This window comes from Leucoraja erinacea, chromosome 16 (genome assembly GCF_028641065.1).
Source record: "Leucoraja erinacea ecotype New England chromosome 16, Leri_hhj_1, whole genome shotgun sequence".
NCBI classification, from domain to species: Eukaryota; Metazoa; Chordata; class Chondrichthyes; order Rajiformes; family Rajidae; genus Leucoraja; species Leucoraja erinaceus.
Genome location: NC_073392.1, coordinates 24,844,740 through 24,867,438, shown reverse-complemented (window position 1 = coordinate 24,867,438; position 22,699 = coordinate 24,844,740). Strand labels below are relative to the sequence as shown.

The 22,699-nt window shown below is 44.2% G+C and overlaps 1 protein-coding gene across 1 annotated transcript in view; it reads right to left on the bottom strand.

The window, feature by feature from the left end:
- lsm3 (LSM3 homolog, U6 small nuclear RNA and mRNA degradation associated) overlaps nucleotides 1-22,690 on the bottom strand; it is a 28,274-nt gene extending 5,584 nt beyond the window's left edge. Inside the window, exons 1-2 of the mRNA XM_055647931.1 lie at nucleotides 22,539-22,690; nucleotides 7,825-7,935 (exon numbers count right to left, since the gene is read on the bottom strand). Of these exons, the coding sequence (XP_055503906.1) occupies nucleotides 7,825-7,935; nucleotides 22,539-22,559 (132 nt within the window). The 5' untranslated portion in view covers nucleotides 22,560-22,690. The remainder of the gene's footprint in view (nucleotides 1-7,824; nucleotides 7,936-22,538) is intronic.
- Nucleotides 22,691-22,699: the final 9 nt, after the last annotated feature.

The following is a 22,699-nucleotide window of genomic DNA, read 5'->3' as shown; positions in this document are numbered from 1 at the left end:
CTGTTGCCTTCCAGAAAAGACAGGCCCCCTCAGATGGACACCCACCTCTACCTTTCCTGAAGGACAAAGACCTTGATCAACATGTAGCTCCCAAACACCATTTCAAAAAGATTCTCTGCTGATTAACACAGTGCTGTTTACAATATCATACTGTTTGCAAATTCGTTGCTGTGTTTACCTCATGGCAAGAGCGGCTACATGTAAAGTACCACGCTGCATCCTCATGTTGCAGACAACGTTCTTTCCCACACACAAACATTTAATTTACTCTTTCCACTGCCCTTCTATTACATGGCACCTCAGCTTTGAAGTCAGCACATGTGGAATTCAATATTCTGACGGGAGATACCTTGCAATTATTTTTTCCCCCCCCCGAAATGTTAGCTTTCCCTTGTATGATGAGCCTTTGGGTGTATCATCTTCTGAAAAGCTTTCAACAAAATCAGCCCACACAGGAAATGGCAGTAAAATTAGATCTGCTCCTGGCCTCCAACGCAGAGTTTTTTTCCAATAGTCATAAATTTGGAAACCTGATCCATTGTGCAAGTCACGTGGGGATCCAGGGTTTAAAAACATCCGAACATGAAACTAGTGGCTTTGCTTATTACAGGAAGATTGTTTAGTCCAATAAATCAGGACCACTGCTTTATATAAACAAATCTACTTCTGAATATGGTACAGGGGGCAGAGGTTTTAAACAAATGATCTGACTGCTACTTCCACCCAATGCTGCAGCAGAACATTGCTGATCTTGATCAAGGTGACTCTTTTGAAGGACTTAATTCAGCTGCCCGACACGTTGTAAATCACCATGGACTAATGCATTCTATTTTTAAAAACTCCAATCATTCATTTTAGCGAATAACCAAATTATGGAATTGCTTTCAGCAGGTACTTGGAGTTAAGGATGACTTGTTTCCATGACAGCTCCGAGTGTTGAATCATCCTATGGAGCATCTGCATGCAGTGCCACAGTAAAGTGGGTGGACAGGCGAGTGGGTGATCTAGATTATCGTGATCCCTTCTCCGTTTGTGTTTGGCCTCCATCCGCTTCCAGAGAGACTCAAAGGTTTAACACCCGTCCTAGACGTTTGGGTGTAGAATTCCCAGGAATAATGGTGTTAACATTTTGAGGAAGTTTGGAGGATACCCCTGAAGCACATGTACTGACTGCCCCACCTGGGAACTGCTTGCCATGGTGGGCTGTTTGCTTCAGGAGTCTGGTGGCTGGCCTGCAGTCAATACGGCTCACCCTTGAGATACAGCGGCACGTAGTGAGAACCTTGATGTTGAGATATCTACATCCTGAGAATGGATTTGGAGGCAGAAAAAGGGACTGCAGATGCTGATTTACACAAAAGCACACAAAGTGCTGGCGTAACTCCGCAGGTCTGGCAGCATCCCTGGAGAATATGGATACGTGACGTCTCGGGTCGGACTCTTTTTCAGTCTGGGAGTAACTCAGCCGTTCACACTAGTTCTATGTTATCTCACTTCCTACACACTATGGGCAATTTACAGGGGCCAATTAACCTACAAACCCGCACGTCTTTGGGATGTGAGAGGAAGCCTAAGGCAAGTAAGGATATCATTGTTCGGTCTGGGATAAATGACAATAAAACACTCTCGACTCTCTTGAAATCCAGACGGCCACAGGGAGAATGTGCAAACTCCATTCAGTTTTGTGGTTGCGCAGGGAGGGCAGGTCTTATCCTCATCTATAGTCCGGTGAAGGAAACATGATGCCTCCAAGTATGTGCATAAAAAAGAAGTGCGCAAGGGGGAGACCATATGATCCATCAGCTCTGTGCCAACTCCCGGATAGATCCCTCTAATTTGCTTCCCTCACCCTGCTCTCACAGTTATGCAATTTTAACCAAGTCCCAAGTGACGATGACTAACCAGCCTGCTTCAATCAGCTCACAGAATAAACCACTATGTAGAAAATATTCCCTCGTCTTGCATCCGATTGTCTTTAACTATTTTTACAACTTGCTTCGGTTGCAGTCTGTGGGTGTGGGCAAGGCAATGCAGGACCAGTAATCTCTGCCGTAGATGATGACAAGGAACTGCAGATGCTGCAATCCTGAGGGAAACAAAAGTGCTGGAGGAATTCAGCAGGTCAGGCGGCATCTGTGGAGGGAATGGACAATGTTTCTGGCCAGCACCTGTTCAAACCTTCTCTGCTGCATTCAGTGCTCCCGAAGTGGCTGTGACTGCTTTGCTGAATACTGCACACCATCTGCCAAGGGCATTGGATCTCCCGGTTACTAACCATTTTAACTCTTCCCATTGCCACGGTCATCCTTTTTCTCCAGAAATGCTGCCTGACCCACTGAGTTACTCCAGTACTTTGTGTCTATCTGTAGTATAAACCAGCACCTGCAGTTCTTTGTTTTGCCACAGCAACCTTTCTATCCAGGGCCATTTCCATTGCCAGAGTGAGGTCACAAATATACTGGAAGAAAAGCACCTCATATTCTGCCTGAGTAGCTTACAAGCCAAGGGTATGAACATTGAATTCTCCAATTTTAAGTGATACCAGGCGCTACACCCTTTCTATTTCCTATGTCTCCAACCCAGTACGCACCCAATTGTCCCAATATCCCTCTGTTTACTTTTCCTTCCTTAATACATGTTGCCCATATCCCCTCTTTCCCATCCCTCATCCCCTCCACTCATATCCCTCCCTCCAGCTCTACATTTCTCGCCTCCCGTTATCCCACACCCTTTTTGTCTCCTTTTCACGAGCAGCCTTTGTCACTTTCTTCAGCCATCTGTCAAGGTAACATCTCAGATCAAAACCCGTCTAACCAGTCTGGAAATGGGTCCCAACCTGAATCATCACCTGAATTGAATTGAATACTTTGTCATGTGACAAGTCACGGTGAAATTCTTTGCTTACATAACCAAGGTATGCAAATAATCGCTCATAATGGGCTCTTACAAAGTACCCTCATGCCTGCCCCCCCCTCCTTTTTCTCCCCCTCCCCCTCCTCACAGTGGTCCCCCCACGCCGGGTCCATGTCCATGTTCTCCAGAGATGCTGCCTGACCCAATGAGTTACTCTAGTACTGTGCCCTTTTCTGCAAGTTGCTCTTCTCTTGGACCATGTGTTGTTGTCCTCCGTGCACTAAAGTTTAACACACCAGGCTGCACCCTGTGATGCTATTCAAACTCAGTGATAATCCTGGAGATTAGTTGGGGCGTTTGACACACAAAAAAAAATCCAGGTTTCAGGTTTCAATTTCCTGGGTACTATTAAATTGGCTTTCACACGGCCCGGACAGATCAAGGTTTTGCTTCAGGCACTGTCCCAATAGCACTGTTAATCTGCATTAACACATGCCTCGCAGGAACATTTTTAGGCTTAATAGAAAGAAAAGCATCAATTATACACATTCTGGATGTCCATACCCTGGCAAAGACGGCATTACTGTCCAACGGAGACACACAAGACCAAAGATCCTATAGCGGAGCAAGATGGGTTACTCTCACGCAAACGTGAGGTACGCTCATGGGCGGATTCATGGGTGATTATAGGACACATTTTAGCAACCTGACTCCGCCATCTTGGTCCGCTATCTTGCTCCGCTTTCTTGCTCCCGCCTTCTTGCTTCCGGCCAAAGATTGGATCCGCAGCGGGTAGAAGGAGTGCGGGGCCCGGGGCAGCGGGGAGAGAGAGTGCGGGGTCCGGGGCAGCGGGGAGAGAGAGAGTGCGGGGTCCAGGGCAGCGGGGAGAGAGAGAGAGTGCGGGGTGCGGGGCAGCGGGGAGAGAGAGTGCGGGGTGCGGGGCAGCGGGGAGAGGGAGCGCGGGGCGCGGGGCTGCGGGGAGAGAGGGGGCGGGGCCGGGGGCAGCGGGGAGAGAGAGAGCGGGGCAGCGGGGAGAGAGAGTGCGGGTGTGCGGGGCAGCGGGGAGAGGGAGTGTGGGGTCCGGGGCAGCGGGGAGAGGGAGTGCGGAGCCGGGGGAGGGGGGAGAGAGAGGGGGACAGCGGGGAGAAGGAGGGCGGGGTCCGGGGCAGCGGGGAGAGAGAGTGCGGGGCAGCGGGGAGAAGGAGGGCGGGGCCCGGGGCAGCGGGGAGAGAGAGTGCGTGGTGCGGGGCAGCGAGGAAGCGGGTAGAAGGAGTGCGGGGCCCGGGGCAGCGGGGAGAGAGAGTGCGGGGTCCGGGGGAGCGGGGAGAGGGAGGGCGGGGTCCGGGGCAGCGGGGAGAGGGAGTGTGGGGTCCGGGGCAGCGGGGAGAGGGAGTGCGGGGTCCGGGGCAGCGAGGAGAGGAGAGCGGGGAGAAAGGAGTGCGGGGTCCGGGGCAGCGAGGAGAGAGAGTGCGGGGCCCGGGGCGGCGAGGAGAGGGGCATAGGAGGGGGGACATTGTAGTAAGGGGGCAGGCGAGAGAGTGCCGGGGGGGATAAGGCCTAGTGTGTGTGAAGTTGCAGGGAGGTTTACAATGTTTCTTATTTACAATGTTTCTTATTTAATGTCCCTTGTCTAGTCTGAAATAAAGTTCATTATTGGATTAGAAGAAATATAATTGTGTGTGTTATATACATTTATATAATTTTCATGTATGTGTGTTTACAAACATTTTATTCTTTAACAAGAATCAACAGAATTATGAACTAACAGAATTATGAATCTAACCCTATAATCACGCACAAAAAGTCCCCCCCTGTCAATCACCCTGCGAGTCGGGTCGGTTCCGGTTACTACAAAATCAACTCAAACACTGCTTGTGAGCCATTTAAAAAGAAATGATTTAAAAAACATTAAAAAAGACAATTACCAGAATCAAATTTTATTCTTGACAAGAAGTTTGAACTGACAGATTTATGAATCTGACCCACACAAACTGTTGCCCCGCAACATTGATTACAGTGCGAGTCGGGTCGGGTTAGGTAGGCTCAGGTTGCTAAAATGGGCGTGGAAAAATGCCCATGATCCCCTCCATAGCGTACTACACGTCAGTCCATTGCATTTAGCAGGAGTAGCCTATCTTGGATCTTTGCACAAGACTGCAAATGCCTGAATGTGGCACAGCACATCACTGGCAACTGTCTTCCGGCCATTCAGGATATTTTCCACAGGCGGTGCCTGCAGAAGGCACACAGCATCATCAAGGACCACAGCCACCCAGCACGCAGACTGTTCTCCTTGTTACCATCAGGGAGAAGATATAGGAGCATGGCTGCACGTACCACCAGACTTAAGAACAGTTTTTATCATCATGCCATCAGGCTTCTGAACTCATAAATACATCATATATGTTGATTATTTTATTTATTATTGTCTTTTATCTACCAATGTCTTATCTACTAATGTTTTAACCTTAATTTTATCCGTGTATTATCATTGTTGTCTTGTCAAAAACATTTCATTGTACCGTTGACCCTATGTTAACCTGCATATGACAAATAAAAACTGAACTGAACTGTGTGCAATAAAAAAAACAAAGTGCTGGAGGAACTCATTGAGGAAAACAGCATCTGTGGAGGGAAAAGGGTTGTTTCAGTTCCTCCAGCAACATATTTCTTTGTTCCACGTTACCCTCCTATTTGCACGAGGTGAAGTGGTTTGCAAGTCCACTTTAGAGTAACTTAAGTGTCAATGTAACTGGCAAGTGATTGCAATCGCATATAGGCCAGGTTGGATTCGGTTCTGCTGCAAGGTTATCCATCAGTAATATTAGGTAGACAAAAATGCTGGAGAAACTCAGCGGGCGAGGCAACATCTATGGAGCGAAGGAAATAGGCGACGTTTTGGGTCGAGATCCTTCTTCAGACTGAAGGGTCTCGACCCGAAAAGTCGTCCATTTCCTTCCCTCCATAGATGCTGCCTCACCCGCTGAGCTTCTCCAGCATTTTTGTCTACCTTCGATTGTCCAGCATCTGCAGTTCCTTCTTAGACATCAGTAATATTAGTACAGTATTGCTCTCTCCACAGATACTGTTCTGTTGGACATCTCCCAACAACCACCTTCTGGGTTCAGTTCTCAGCAAGAACTCCGACTGGTTTCACATGTCCCTTTCTCAGTGTTCTCTGTCTCCAACCCTGTAGCTGCCCGTAATTAATCTAATAACCTCACAGCTCTGCAAACTGAGCAAACCTGGCCTCACTCTTTGACCTTTTCATATCCTTTCTGCAACCAAAAACACATGTTATTCCTCTTTCCCTGTTCTGAAGGGTCTTTGATCTGAGATATTTCTGTAGATGACCTGCTGTGTTTTTCCAGCATGTTATGTTTTTATTAATGATTACATGTTTGTGTTCCTGGAAGACACTAACAACTTAATGGGCCTTTTATGATGTACTATGCAGATACCCAAACCTACATTCACTGGATTATGAGTTCAGATATTAACCACCAAAGTATGGTGCAAACCCACACTAGCGCAAGTTGGAACACAATACAAATTTTAAGGTGAGAGAAAAGGATTTAACAGGGGCAACGTTTTCATCCAAAGGCGGTGGGTTTATGGATTAAGCTGCTCGATGAAGTGGCTGAGGCAGGTACAATAACAATATTTAAAGGACACTTGGTACACGGATAGGAAAGGTTTAGAGCGCTATGGGCCAAAAGTGGGCAGGTGGGACTAGCTTAGATGCGACACCTATGTAGGCATGAACGATTTAGGCCAAAGGGCCTGTTTCCATGCTGTATGGTTCTTTCAGCTTATGCAGTGGATAAATGAGAATGCTGGAAACACTCAGCAGGTCAAGTCGCATCTGTGGAGAAATAAACATGGTTACTTTTTACAGGTGCAAGATCCTGTCACCTGACCTGCCAGCATATTCTGTTTTTTTTGTGTTTATGTCATCTTTATCAACCAAAGTCTTCACTGCAATCTGCAGGTGTATCCTGTTTTCAGAGAGAGACCAAGACTATACTCAATACTACTAGCGTGGCATCACCAAGCACTGGACAACTGCAATAAGACATCTTTGCTCCTGTACTGAAATCCTCATATTAAATGTCAACACTCCACTGGCCTTCCTACTCACTTGCTCCACATGCATGCTAGTTATGAGCAATCTAATTACAAGTAGTCCCAGGTCCCCTTGACAGCAATCCTTCCCAATCTCTCACCATTTAGAAATGACTCAGCTTTTCTGTTTTGTCTCACAAACTGGTGATCACATCTTCTCCACAATACAGTGCCATGTTTTCAGATTCCCTTAAAGCTTCTTCACATCCCCTTTTCAATCACATCTAGATTAATATCAGCAACAACTTGCAAAGATTTAGTTTAGATTTAGAAATTACAGCGTGGAAACAAGCCCTTTGGCCATCAAGTTCTCCACAATCAACGATCACCCCATACACTAGTTCTATCCTACAAACTAGGGACAATTTACAATTTTTACCGAAGCCAATTAACCTACAAACCTGCATGTCTTTGGAGCGTGGGAAGAAACCTGAACACCCGGAGAAAACCCACGCGGTCTTAGGAAAAACGTACAAACTCCGCACAGACAACGTCCGTAGTCGGATCTCCGGAGCTGTAAGGCAGCCACTCTATCGCTGCACCACTGTGTGACCATAGACGACAAGAATATGAGTAAGGATCCCGACCAGAAACGTCACCTCTCCATTTCCCTTTACAGATGCTGCCTGTCCCGCTGTATTCCTCCAGCACTTTGATTTTTACTTGGGATTCCAGCATCCTTGTGCCTCCGTCTGATGTATTGATTCCTCAGCCAAATTATCGATATGGAACAAGAATAACTGGGGGCCAAGTAGTAATCCCTGCAGTATGCCAATCACTACAGACTGACAACCTGTAAAGAACCAAATTGTTCTCAACATTAAAAAAGTTCAACTGGCTACCCACGTGTAGTCTGCCGCGAAGCTCTCGATCGTTCCTCATCTTCACGTAAATCCGCTCATCCAGACTAAGCCTGATCAAGTCGAGAGGCTCCTCAACGGTGTTGGTAGTTTGGGGCTAAGGTGGAAAGAGCAGAAACCAGAACCTTATCACAAGGCAAGCATAGGATCTGACATCTTTAGCTACAGAGAAGTCACATAGTTTTCATTAAAACGTTTATGGAAAAATAGATTAGGAATATGAGAATATATTGAAATAACAATCTATTTTTACACAATGCTTATAAATCTTTCCAGGCCACTTTAGAGGAGTGATGTTAAAATAGAATTTGGATTTTATAGGGATGTATAAAATCATGAGGGGCATAGATAGGGTGAATGCATCGCCTTTTACGCAGGGAAATTTAAAAAAAGAGGACATAGGTTTGTGAGAGGGGAAAGATTTATTTTGAAACTGAGGGGCAACTTTTTCACTCAGACTGCGGTTGGTATATGGAACGAGCTGCCAGAGGGGGTACTTGAGGCTGACACTGTAACAGCATTAAAAAGACATTTGGACAGGTACATGGATAGGAAAGTTTTGAGAGGGATATAGGCTAAATGCGGGCAAATGGCACTAGCATAGATGGGGCATCTGGGTGATAATGGACAAGTTGGGCTGAAAGGCCCGTTTCCATGCTGTATGACACTATGACAAACATCCCAGAAACCAATTTAAAGATGCACATGCATAGAAATGATTTGGGACATGTGTATAGTGTCAGCAGCTGAAGATACAATGACATGAAGGAAATCAAGGATACACGAGAAGCCAGAACTGGAAGGGCACAAATTTCCCAGATTTATGTGGGCCTGGAACAAGCACAAGAGCGTTGAAAGATGAGCGCACAATACGAGAATATTTTAATCAAAAGCAAGTCAACAAACACAGGGTGATTTATGACCGTAGTGGAGTAGGGTTCGTCACAAAGCTCTGGATGAACTATAACATGACATGCAAGAAGGTTGCCAGATGAGAATAGTGGGCAATAACAACGTAGATCAAGGGCTTCGGGCAGGAGGTGGAAATTATCTGGTGGTTTTGAGAAGATATGCAGTTGGAAACATGATGCTCATGGTGGGGAGAGAATAGGGGGTAACTGATGTGGAACACCAGGACACCAGCGCACAGAGTCTGGTTCAGCTTGAGTTTGGAACTCTGAGGAAAATCAGGCCATTTAGCCACTTAATGCACCCACCATAACGTCCTATAAACCCTTAGGTACTATAATCCAAGTCAAGGTACTGGAGGTAAATTCAGAGGGGCAAGATCGCACATGTGCCATCCCTCCTGCCCTTTCTATTATAATTCCTTGCTGACTTGAATATCAATTGAGAGTTTCTTCACATTTCCCTACAAATAACCTACTATTTTGGTCTTTATATTGCACACAGGTTATTCAAGGAATTTCTGGATATTAGAACTTTGCTCTTTATAGATACAATCTGGCTCTGTATCAAAGTAAATTATTTTTATTAGGCGCTAGAGTGGCGGCACCATTAATGGACTTAACAAATTCACTGTAGAGAGACTAAGTATGTTGAATGAATGCCATCTTTATCAAACCTAGATACTTACTATGATTATACAAGGAACTGCAGATGCTGGTTTACAAAACTAGACACAAAGCACTAGAGTAAAAGCAGGTCAGGCAGCATTTCTGGATGCCATGGAAAGGCCACATTTCAGCTCGGGGCCTTTCTTCAGACTGATGTTTAAATCCTGACTCACTGAGTTACTCCAGCAATTAGTGTATTTTCTAGATTTTTACTAAATGTTTTCAATATCTCCTTTTCCAAAACTATATTAGGTACTATAATCCCAGTCAAGCTTATCATATAATGATTGTCATCCAATAAATGCTCAACAGCCATTGCATAGAATATGGCTCATTATTCAGTACCAAATCTCGGAAATTGTTCCCTTGTTCTAGTTTTCAGACATGTTTATCCCAATCTCAATGAAAGTAGTTTTACTACCAATCTTTTCTTGATAAGGATTAACCACCCCCCGCCCCCCCCCCCCTTTCTTCTTAGCTTTAGAAGGCGTGGGGAGAAGGTTTACCGGAATGATCCATGAATTATGTAGTATTAGCTAAAGGGCGAGGTTGCACAGACTGGGATTGTTTTCACTGGAACGCCTGAGGTTGCGGGAAGACCTGACAGAATTGAGAGGCATAGATTAGGATAACCAGTCAGAACCTGTTGTTCAGAATGGAAATATTAAAACTAGAGGGCACAGCTCCGAGGTGAGAGGGCGAAGTTTAAGGTGGATGTGGTGGGAATGTTTTAAAACTGTTTTATTACATAGCGGTGGTGGGTGCCTGGAATGCGCTGCTAGGGGTGGGGGTGATGGCATTTATGATGGTGGAATTTAAGCAATCTTAGATAGATACACGGATACACATGGAACGGCAGGATTCGATTATGTATAGGCAGATAAAAGATGGACTGGGCGTCATGATCACACAAACATTGTGTGCTCAAGGTCCTGTTCCAGTACTGTTCAATGTTTGTCCATGCTGACCAAGATGTCCCATCTAAGCTAGTCCCATTTGACATTTGGCCATATCCCTCCAAACCCCTCCTATCCATGTACCTGTCCAAATGTCTTTTAAATGTTGTTATTGTTCCTGCGTCAACTACCTCTGATGGTGACTCATCCTAATGGGGGAGCGGGGAACAGCCCCACCCAAAACTTCCATCGAACGGACAGATAATCAACATTTTTACAAAATAGCTACACCACGGTCAAGGAAACAATGATATGGCTTCCCTTCCTACTGACACTGTAAGGCTACAGCTTCCAGGTTGCTGACATTCATTCCCAGTTGTTTGATTCCTAGCGATGAACTGCCATATAAATGAAGTCAATAGGTAGTAAATGTGGGAATTCTGAGCAAAATACAAACAGCTGAATGGGGGGGGGGGGGGGGGGGAAATGCAACGTTTCAGGATGGAACCCTTCTTCAGACCGTGGTTCCAAAAATTGTTGTATCTGGAGCAGAGCATGCTGAGGGGTAATCTTATAGAGGTCTATAAAATCGTTAGGCAAATATATAGGGTCAATGCACAGAGTATTTGACCAAGTGTGAGAGAATCGAGAGCTAGAGGATGCAGGTTTAAGGTGAGGGGGGCAGGATTCAATAGGGACTTTTCCCCCCCGCAGGGCGGTGGGTATATGGAAAGAGCTGCCAAAAAGGTAGTCGAGGCAGGTACTATAACAACATTTTTTAAAACACTTGGACGTGGTGTGGGGTGAGGAGGAGGTGGATACATGGAAGGGATATGGGCCAAAGGGAAGCAAATGGATAAGCTTAAATGGGCCAAATGACTTGTTTCCGTGCTGTATGACTCTCTGTGTAACCTGCTGTTACATTTTGAGTCTGCAGCACCATCTCGTGAGCACATTTAAAAACTATAACCGGCATGCAATATGCAGCAGCACCTATCTGAATATTTACTACATTGCACTGCAAAATCCCATTTACAGATTACCTCAAGTCAATTCAATTGATGTGGTGTCATGACACACAAACTGGTCAATACCATTACAGCCCAGGAAGTGTTATATTTAGAAACAACCTCTCTACCTGATCAATCTCATTCTTAGTAACTGGATCCACTGCAAATACAAAGGGAATTAATACTCTGCGGGATCTGTCACACAACACAGCTTCTGGTAATAGAACGGGCACCATCTGCAATGTTTAATAATTGAAAGTCACCTGCACTACTTTCGAGAAGTGATTGGCATGCAGTCCTGAAGGAGGGTGACGCAAGAGAGATTTGGTAATCTTACATGCTCCAGATACACTCTATTAAATCACGGTTTGGGCTAATGTCTGAGTCAGTGCCTTTTCTCCCTATATTTATTTTAACTCTGCTTCCAAGAGCAGGATTTTAAAAAAATTACAGCCCTTTCCAGAATAAAGTGAACACTCAGTCTTTTTCCAGGGGCAGAGGATTCTAAAACTAAAGGGCATAGGGTTAAGATGAGATGGGAGAGATTTAATAGGGACTTCAGGGGCAATTGTTTTATGAGTAAAAGAGTTGTACAGCATGGAACCAGGCCTTTCAGTGCACCGTGTCCATGCCAACCAAGTTGGCAGATTAGTTAGTCTCATTTGGCCCATTTCACTCTGAACCATTCTCATCTATATATCCATCCAAATATCTTTTAAAAATAATTGTATCCAAGTCTATGGCTTATTCTGGCAGCAGGTTCCAGATAGGAACTACCCTCTGAGGTCCTCTGGAATGAGTTGCCAGGTGAAGTCATAGAATTGGATGCAATTGGGACTTTTAAAAGACAAATGAGCAGCTATATGGATGGGAAAGGTTTAGAGGGATATGGGCCAAATGCAGGCGAATGAAACTAGTCCAGTATGCCAAGGTGGGCCGAATGGCCTGCTTCCGTGCTGTATAACTCTATGACTCTGTTCATTGAACCAGAGGTCTTAATTTGTTTCCTCATCTTTTTTAAACGATATGACGAGAGAAAGAAAGTTGCAAGGGTCACTGGCACACCATCCTTGATCCCCACTGACATGCCACAAAGCTGCTCTGCATATGTAATCTAGGGAGATTTGATGTAGTGTTTGCCTAGAAAGCCTGGAATTAACAATCTGTATTTGTACAACTTAACACAGGAAAACATCCGATGCACTTCACAAGAGTATGAGCAAATAATATTCAACAGTGGGAAGCAAAAAAAGATATTTGTCTAGATGACCAAGTTTGTCAAAGAGATAGCACTTTATTGCACCTTGAGTGAATTGAACAGGAGGTAAAGTCTGAGAGGGAATTCCAGAATATAGTGCCTGTAATCAAAGGTGCTGCTTTCAAAGTTAGGGCGATTAAAGTCAGAAAAAAAAAAAAAAAAAAGAAAGAAAACAGAAAAGTGAAAGAACACAGCAGCTTTTTAAAATACATTTGATTTCTGACAGATACTGGCTGATTATGAATCACAGAACATTACTCATCACCACTGATTCAACCAAATTAGTCTTGGCAAAAAGTAGGAAAGCAAATTATCAAGAAACATAAAAGCAGATAAATAAGTATTATTTTAGGCAAAATGTAAAAATGTAGCACAATTAATGTGGGTAATGAGGAAGAAAAAGCTGCGACATTAAACAAGCATTTATATGTGTGGAAGATGACTTAAACAGTAAAACATGTTAAAATATAATCTATTTGAAACAGTTCCTGATGTATCTTAATGATTTTATATATCGTTGTTGCAACATGTGGTGTTTTATTGATTTTGTTTTTTGTTGTGCAGGTAAAATTGTTCAGGTAAATATAGCACACATTAACTCTCTATTAAAATAGTCCAAGGTCAAAAAGCAAAACATGATTTACGTTGTCGGAAATAATGTCACCGGCAATGAATATGCCATGTTTAAAACTTACAGAGCGTGCAAGTCAGGGCAGTAACCGACTACAAGGCTGCATGAAGCAGACAGATCACCCAGGGACAGAACTGGTATGGTAAATCTACCAAGGTGCTAATAAAGTACAATGCCTGAAACAAGTTGGGAACACTGATTAAGAAACAGAACAAGCAAGGGATTGCAACAAAGGGCAAGTGACATGTGTCATAAAATTAAAGGCAACTGGTAAAAGATTCTTCCATGGAATAGCTCATCCTGCCAGGAACTAAACATGATTGCAAGGAATCGGCAGAAGAGGTGATAGGGCTGGCAGTAAATTAAATGTATTTTTGGAAGGACAGGGGTAAGATGGTTCAGAAAACTGATTGGATGGGATGCAATTTACTGAATTCCATTGCAAGTTGGTTAAAATAAGTTTGGTAAATTAGGTAGGTTAAACTAAGTTAGGTTTTCTCTGGAGCATCAGAGGCTGAAGAGAGACCTGATAGAAGTATATAAAATTATGAGGGGTATAGATAGGGGCAGAACCTTTTCTCCCAGGATGGAAATGTTACAGACTAGAGGGAAAAGCTTTAAGGTGGGAGGGGCAACATTTAAAAAAGATGGGTGGTGGTGGTGGTGGAGGCAGTTACGATGATGGAGTCCAAGCGATTTTTGGACAGGCATGTGGGTATGTAGGGAATGGAGGAATAAGGATCACGTACAAGCAGGGGAGATTAGTTTAGCATGACATCATATTCAACACAAATATTGAGCCACAGGGGCAGGTCCCATGATGCACGGTTGTTTTAAATATGAACGGCCAATTTACAACATTTTCACCATATACCTGAAAGCATGGGGAAGCCAAGAGTCTCATGACAGATAATTATTAACTATAGACTAACATAAGTTATCAGGAAACTGCTAAAAGACATTCAGAATATCCTACCATGAATAGGAAGTCAACATGGTTTTTGAAAGGAGCCAAATGTTTATGTACCAACACCAGAACAAAGAAATTATTGCTTGCTGTAGCTTAACAGGCCCATGAATGTAATCACACACAGATAAAAAGCAATTATATACATATCACTAGGAAACAGCATCTGATATATCCAAGCTTTTCTTTTTGAGGATGTATACCAGCAGGGTAGATGTCGGCGAGACCAAGCACAGACTCTACGATCGCTTCACTGAACACCTTCGCTCAGTCCCCCACGGCCTACGCGATTTCCTGGTTACCAAACACCTACTCCCCTTCCCATACTAACATTTCTGCCCTGGGCCTCCTCCATTGTCAGAGTGAGGCCAAATGGAAATTGGAGGAACAGCACCTCATATTTCGCTTGGGCAGCTTACAACCCATCAGTATAAATATTGATTTATCTAACTTCAAGTAACACCTGCACCCCCTCTCTCCCCGTCCCTCCCCAACCAAGTTGTCGTACTAGTTTTACTGTTGTCCTGTGCGAGTTCCTGTCTGCATACTCACTATAACCTATCCCATAGCCAAAAATGGCCTATTTTGCACCCCACATGTCCTTATCGTTGCTTTCTGCATATCTTCCATTCATTTCTCCTAAGTACCGTTTATATCTCTCATTCCCCTTTCCCCTGACTCTCAGTCCAAAAAGGATCTTGACTTAAAAACGTCACCTATTCCTTTTCTCCAAAGGCCTGACCCACTGTTACTCCAGCTTTTTGTATCTGTCCGGTTTAAACCAGCATCTGCAGTTCTTCCTAACACTGGTTGAAAGGCTATCAAGGTTTTCCAAAAGGCATTTGATAAAGATCGCACAAAAGGTTGCCAAGTAAAATAAAGACTCACGGGATTAGCATTAAAATATTTAAGTGGTTAGATGACAAGCTAGAAACCAACATGGAAATAAAGTGTATTTTTCATGTTGGCAAGTAGGTACGTGCCAGAAGGATCTAGTACCAGGCCAGTAGTTCGAGACAATTTACACGAATCACTGCCAAATTGAACAGGGAGTGTAACATGTCTCGATTTACCTCCAATACAAAGCTGAGAGGGAAAGCATGCTTTGAGGAAGATGTAAAGGAATATAGATTAGGCAAGGAGATGGCAGACAAGAAATGGGAGGTTATTACTTTTGGTGGAAATAAAAAAAATAAAAGAAGCATCTTGTGCTGGTTCATGAAAGTAGAAATGTAACATAATCAGTCAGGAAATTGAATATAGAAGATAGAGCTGGAGTTACTCAGCGGGACAGGCAGCATCTCTGGAGTGAAGGAATGGGTGACGTTTTGGGTCAAGACCCTTCTTCAGATTCTATTGAATATAGAAGTTGGAATGTTACAGTTGTACAGTTCATTGGTGAGGCTGCATTTGGAATACTGCATTCAGTTTTAATCACCCTGTTGTATGAAAGATGCCTCTGAGCTTGAAAGAGTGTAGAGAAGGATACAAGGTGTATAAAAGGTGTATTAGAGGTGTATAAAATCACAAAGTGAATAGAGAAGATGAACGCAGAGTCTTTTTTTCCAGGGTAGGGGAATCAAGAACTAAGGACATAGGTTTAAGGTGAGAGGGGAAAGATTTAAAACAAACCCAATAGGCAACTTTTCACAGGGGAAATAGAACGAGCTGCCAGAGGAAATAGTTGATGTAGGTACTGTAACAACATTTAAAAGATACTTGAACAGGAACATGGAAAGGTAAGGTTTAGAGGATTATGGGCCAAACAGGCAAATGGGACTAGATTAGATGGGCATCTTGGTCAGCATAGATAAATTGGGACAAAGGGCCCGTTTCTGTGCTGCAAGACTCAATATGAGATGGTAACAAACAGAAAGCAAATGGCATGTTAGCTTATTTGCAAGGGTGTAGCAGTGCAGTTGCAAGACAGTTGCAAGACCATCTTGCCACGTTGTCGGGTTAGACCAGACCTGGACTACCCCACAGTTTGGGCGTCCTTATGAGGCAATGTCCGATGAGGCAATGAAAGTTTTTAATTAAGAGATCAATGACACACTGAGTAGCCAAACATATGCACTGGGATTAATCAGAGTCGCTGCCTCAAAAAGGCAGCCAGCATCATCAGAGACCCACACCATCCTGGCCACACACTCATTTCACCCCTGCCATCAGGAAGAAGGTACAGTAGCCTGAAAACTGCAACGTCCAGGTTATGTATGCGTGCGTGTGTGTGTGTGTGTGTGTGTGTACTTGTGAGTGTGTCTATATAGACACACTGAACTTTTTTTTTTGTTTATTATATTGTTTACTGTGTACTATGTTTATATATTCTGTTGTGCTGCAGCAAGTAAGAATTTCATTGTTCTATCTGGGACATATGACAATAAAACACTCTTGACACTTGATCTCCAGGGATTTATTTATATTTTTTCAACAATAACTAAAAACAATAACTAAAGGGAGCGCCATCTTTGAAGTGAGGTGCAAAGCTTGGCAATGCAGCAAATAATGCCGAGCATAATGAGCTGTAGACTCATGGGAGAATGCAAGTTAATGCAGAAAGTTGTTAAGTAATGTTCTTTGGGAGATGACATTGTAAAGCAGTATAATCCAAATGATAATGGTACTGAAGGACAGCAAGAGTAGAGGGACTGTGAACATGTTTATTCATATATCTTTGAAAGTGACAGGTTGTTAAATCCGTTAAGAAAGTTGTGGGATATTTGATAATGTTCTTGTGAAGTACCAAGGGATATGTCTACATACAAGGATCTATTCAAGTTCAAAAAACATGAAGTGCTGGAGTAACTCAGCGGGTTAAGCAGCATCTCAGGCAACATGGATAGTCGACATTTCGGGTCGTCTCTGAAAGTGTGATTGAAACAATTGCCACAGTAATTTAAAAAAACCAAGTGGATATGTACTTGGAGAAAAACTATGCGGAGTCACAATAGCAAGCCGAGAACTGTGAAGGAAAACACTCTGAGCGAGGTAGCACTGAACATACTAGGACATATGGCCTCTTTTGCTCCTTACATTTTACTTAGCTACAACTGATCCAGATTTATTAAGGATAGAATATACTTTAACTGTAGAATGTCACCGAACTATTGCAGATGGTGGCCACTGTCCAAGCTAATGACATTCTACAGAGCAAGTAAAGACATAGAATGCTGGAGTAACTCAGAAAGGTTGGTATGGGAATGGAAAGGGAGATAAAATAGTCAACAACCTGGAGATCCACCAGGCTTTGGTCGACTGATCGCAAGCGTTTGACAAAACTGTCACCTTGTCTATGCTTTGTCATGCTGAGAAAAAGGAGGCCACATTGGGAGCATCAAATGCAGTGGGTGAGGTTGGAGGAGTGCATGTGAACCTCTGTCTCACCTGGAAGGATTGCAGGAGTCCCTGAATGGATGAGAGGGAGGATGTATGGGCACTACATCTCCCGTGGTTGCTGGGGAAAGTACATAGTGAGGGAATGGTTTGTGTCGGAAGTAATGAATGTGGCCCAGGACCTTTCTGTTCTCGGCCTCCTCCATTGCCAGAGTGAAGCCACAAGCAAACTGAAGGAACAGCATCTCATATTCCGCTAGGGTACCTTACTACCCTATGGTATAAAGATTTGGATTCTCCAATTTTAGGTAACTAACCAACAACAGCCCTTTCCCCTCCCACCTATATCCCCACATTTCACATATCTTCTCACCTCATCTCACAACCTTCTGTCTTCTTCTCATCAAATTCCACCCTCTTCCTCACCTGTATCCACCCATCACTTACCAGACTTTGTCCTGCCCCACCTCTCTTCCAAGCTTTCTTCCCCCCCCTCCCTACCACAATCTGAAGGCCCAGACACAAAACATTGCCTCAGAGATGCTGTCTGGCCCACTGAGTTACTCCAGCACTCTTGTATGTGTCTTCTTTTCCATTACACTTCACCCTTCTCAGTTTCCTTCCAGTGTAATATACCAAGATATCCAATTTTCCTGTCTTTCTTTGTAAACCAGCATCTGTAGTTCCGTGCGTTTACATTCGGCAGAGCAATACAGACTCTTTATACATACCTTTGCAGATTCCTTTCCCCTCAACTCTTATTAATCCCCATTTGTAAATCATGATAAACTCAATTAGCTTCAGATTAATTGAGCTAATTGGCAGAGAATGAAGATTCTTAACAGGTAGTATTAACAAGATTGAGGATAGGACACACTCACCTGAACAGCACATTAAAAATATTGGGAAAACACCCTACTGGGCTCTGTGAGGAATGCCATCAGCCAGTAACAGTTCAGCATGCCCTAATTGCATGTAGGAGATACGAGACAGAAAGAGGACTGATGATCATTGAAATGAGGAAAATTGGATTGACAGAAATATCAGTAAAGAACATTCTAGAGTGTGGAGGGAAAGGAAAAGGAATAAAGTTGTTGTTTGATTTCTTGAGGGCCTCTGGGCTTATAAAAAGGATATAATGTAAAGACATGAGTACCGTGGAATGAAGCCAGAAGGTGGCAGCAATGCAACATTGTGGATGCCGGCTGCCGTAAAACTCCAAAGAAGAAGTAGAAGAAGAAGAAGAATGAAGATTCTTGATTAGCAAAGGTGTCAAGATTTAGGGGGAGAAGGCAGGAGAATGGGGTAGAGTGGGAAAGGTAAAACAGCCATGATTGAATGGCAGAGTAGATTTGATGAGCCAAATGGCCTAATTCTGCTCTTATGACTTACGAAGTTATTGCCTTACGCGTGTTTCCTCACATCTCCCTTTGGCCTTATTTTTAAATCTGTGCCCTGATCCTTGAACCATCCACAATGGGAACGCTTCCCTCTATAATTGACAGAGCCTCGGTTACACCTTGTCTATTTCCCATACCTCTGCTCTCACCTACTCTCCTCCAGGGACAGCGATTGTGGCCTTGGACCTCATTTTCCACCCACCCATCACATTCAAGAGATAATCCATTGCAACATTTCATTAATTATTTCTATACTAATAATTTGCTATACTGGCATACCAATCCTTTGTAGTTCATACATCAGAACCCCACCTCCCCCAGATCACGTTATACTACAGATTTGTAGTATTGCCACATGTATTCGCCTTTTCAAATTTCCTTCCAAATTGAATAACATTCAAAGATGCCATGTTATATTCCATTTGCCCACAATTAAGTTCTAAGTCATTGGAGCAGAAGTAGGCCATTATAGGCTGTGGGCCGAGGATCAAAAATGTGTCTAGAAATGGGATTTTGTGACCCAAGTCACCAAACTACATGAAATCTTCACATATTGTGTAAAAAAAAAATTATATAAATCACCCCTTAAACTCGATATGAAGAAGACTTTTTTATTAAATTAGAGAAAACCCGGACAATTTTCGGGTAATTTTTAGTCCAATCAAAGCACGTTTAACATTGAGTTGTCTGCCAGTTGGCCAATCACGCGCTTTGTTTCAGGCTAGCACACAAAATGGCTAAGGGGGCTTCACAGATAGATTTTCATAAATTCAGACTTTAGATTTTACCTTTTAGTTATAGTTGGTCCCTGGCTGTCTAAATCTTTGTGTTCCAGGACCTCAGCAGGGACTTTGCTTTCAAGGCTTTCTTGCACTTTAATCCACTTCGCAGCACTTTCTTCAGCCTTTTTAATGCTTTTCCCACTAAATAAAATTACCTGCTGCAACTTTCCACGACATTTATTCCACAGAACAACAAATCTGAATCTCCAGTAAAATAGGCATCTGTGAAGCCCCCGTAGCCATTTTGTGTGCTAGCCTGAAACAAAGCGCGTGATTGGCCAACTGGCAGACAACTCAATGTTAAACGTGCTTTGATTGGACTAAAAATTACCCGAAAATTGTCCGGGTTTTCTCTAATTTAATAAAAAAGTCTTCTTCATATCGAGTTTCAGGGGTGATTTATATAATTTATTTTACACAATATGTGAAGATTTCATGTAGTTTGGTGACTTGGGTCACAAAATCCCATTTCTAGACACATTTTTGAACTGGGAGGAGGATGCTATGAGAATGCAGGGTGACTTGGACAGGTTGGATGAGTGGGCAGATGCATGGCAGATTAAGTTTAATGTGGATAAATGTGGTGTTATCCATTTGGTATCAAAAACAGGAAGGCAGATTACTATCTAAATGGTGTCAAGTTGGGAAAAGGGAAAGTACAACGGGATCTGGGGGTCCTTGTTCATCAGTCTATGAAAGTAAGCATGCAGGTATAGCAGGCAGTGAAGAAAGCGAATTGCATGTTGGCCTTCATAACAAGAGGAGTTGAGTATAGGAGCAAAGAGGTTCTTCTGCAGTTGTACAGGGCCCTAGTGAGACCACACATGGAGTATTGTGTGCAGTTTTGGTCCCCTAATTTGAGGAAGAACATTCTTGCTATTGAGGGAGTGCAGCGTAGGCTTACGAGGTTAATTCTTGGGATGGCGGGACTGTCATATGCTGAGAGATTGGAGTGGCTGGGCTTGTACACTATGGAGTTTAGAAGGATGAGAGGGTATCTTATTGAAACATATAAGATTGTTAAGTGTTTGGACATGCTAGAGGCAGGAAACATGTTCCCGATGTTGGGGGATACCAGAACCAGGGGCCACAGTTTAAGAACAAGGGGTAAACCATTTAGACGGAGAAGAGGAGGCTTTTTCCTCACAGAGAGTTGTGAGTCTGTGGAATTCTCTGCCTCAGAGGGCGGTGGAGGCCAGTTCTCTGGATACTTTCAAGAGAGCTAGATAGGGCTCTTAAATATTGTGGGGTCAGGGGATATGGGGAGAAGGCAGGAACGGGGATGATCAGCCATGATCACATTGAATGGCGGTGCTGGCTCGAAGGGCCGAATGGCCTACTCCAGCACCTATTGTCTATTGCCATTTGGCCCATCAAGTCTACTCTGCCATTCAATAATGTCTGATCTGTCTTTTCCTCTCAGCCACATTCACCTGCCTGCTCCCCATAACATTTGTTACACATATTAATCAATAATCTATTTCTTCGAGGATGTAATAGGATAAAGATGTTTGCACGATTCCCTTTTCATAAAATCATGCGGACTTCTCCAATGTCGTACCACTTTCTGAATGTCCCATTATTTTCTTAATGAATTCCACTACTTTTCCAGTCATTGGGTTAATTGGCTTAACTCCCGCTCAGTTTGTCTCCTCTCTTGAGTAGAGACTTTTCCCTTGTGATTTTCCCATCTCTGAGATTTCTCCAGATCCTGAAGAATTTTAATAGATTACAAACCAGCCCTTCTCTCTCTGAAGCCATTTCCTTAAGATCATAGATCTTAACATCAGGTCCCTGGGTTGTCAGCCTTTGACGACGTTAGTTTGCCTGGTACCTCTTCCTCCCACTCCCACCTTGTCTCCTAACTCGCTCAACACCCATCCTCATGCCTTCATCGCCCCATCGCTCCCCCTCCCCCCCTTCTGTCCCGCTCCTTCCTCCTCTCCTTCCCCATTCCCCCTCCCCAGCCTCCCTCACCTCTATCACACCTCTCACCCTCCCACACTCACTCCCTGCCTCACCCCTTAGCCCCTCCTGCTCACCTCACCCCCTCTTCACACTCACCCACTCCCTCCTTACTGGTCCTCCCTCCCCCTCCCCCTTCCCTAGTTTACCCCCTCCCTATCTCAAGTTCAAGTGAGTTTATTGTCATGTGTCCCTGTATAGGACAATGAAATTCTTGCTTTGCTTCAGCACACAGAACATAGTAGGCATTTACTACAAAACAGATAAGTGTGTCCATATACCATGATATAAATATATACACACATGAATAAATAAAATGATAAAGTGCAAATAACAGAAAATGGTTATTAATAATCAGTTTTGTCCGAGCCAGGTTTAATAGCCTGCTGGCTGTGGGGAAGTAGCTATTCCTGAACCTGGTTGTTGCAGTCTTCAGGCCACCTTCCTATCTTCCTGCCCCCCCTTCCCACTTGTCCTCACCCCCATCACCTTCTCCATACTCCCCCCTCTTAGTCCCCCATACATCCCTTACTCCCCCCCCCCCCCATACACACACACACTCTTTCCCCTACTCACCCCTTCACTCCTGTCCCTTATCCCTCACTCCTCCCCACCATCAAACTCAACCCTCACTTCTTCAGCCTCCCACTCCCCACCCTCTATCTCACCCTGGCCTCCCTCACTAACACACCCCCTCTATCCCCCCCTCCCTACTCTCATCACCCTCACCCCTCTCCACCCACTCCTCACCCTCCCCCATCATCCACCGTCCTTCCCTCACTCTCTTACTCGTCCTCTCCCCTCTCCCTCCGTCATCCTCCCTCTCTCCCCCCATCACGCCTCTGTCCCTCCACCATGTGTGTCCCCCTCCCCCTCACCTGCTCCACCTCCTCCGCCATTCTCCGTCTCCCGGGGCAACTCGCGCGAGACTCTCTCCGCGCATGCGCAGTCTCGTCCCTTCGGGCGGGAGCCGCGACTTAAAGCCTCGCAAAGTCCGGCCTCGCCCTCCCGTCCGGCCTCGCCCTCCCGGCCGCCCCGT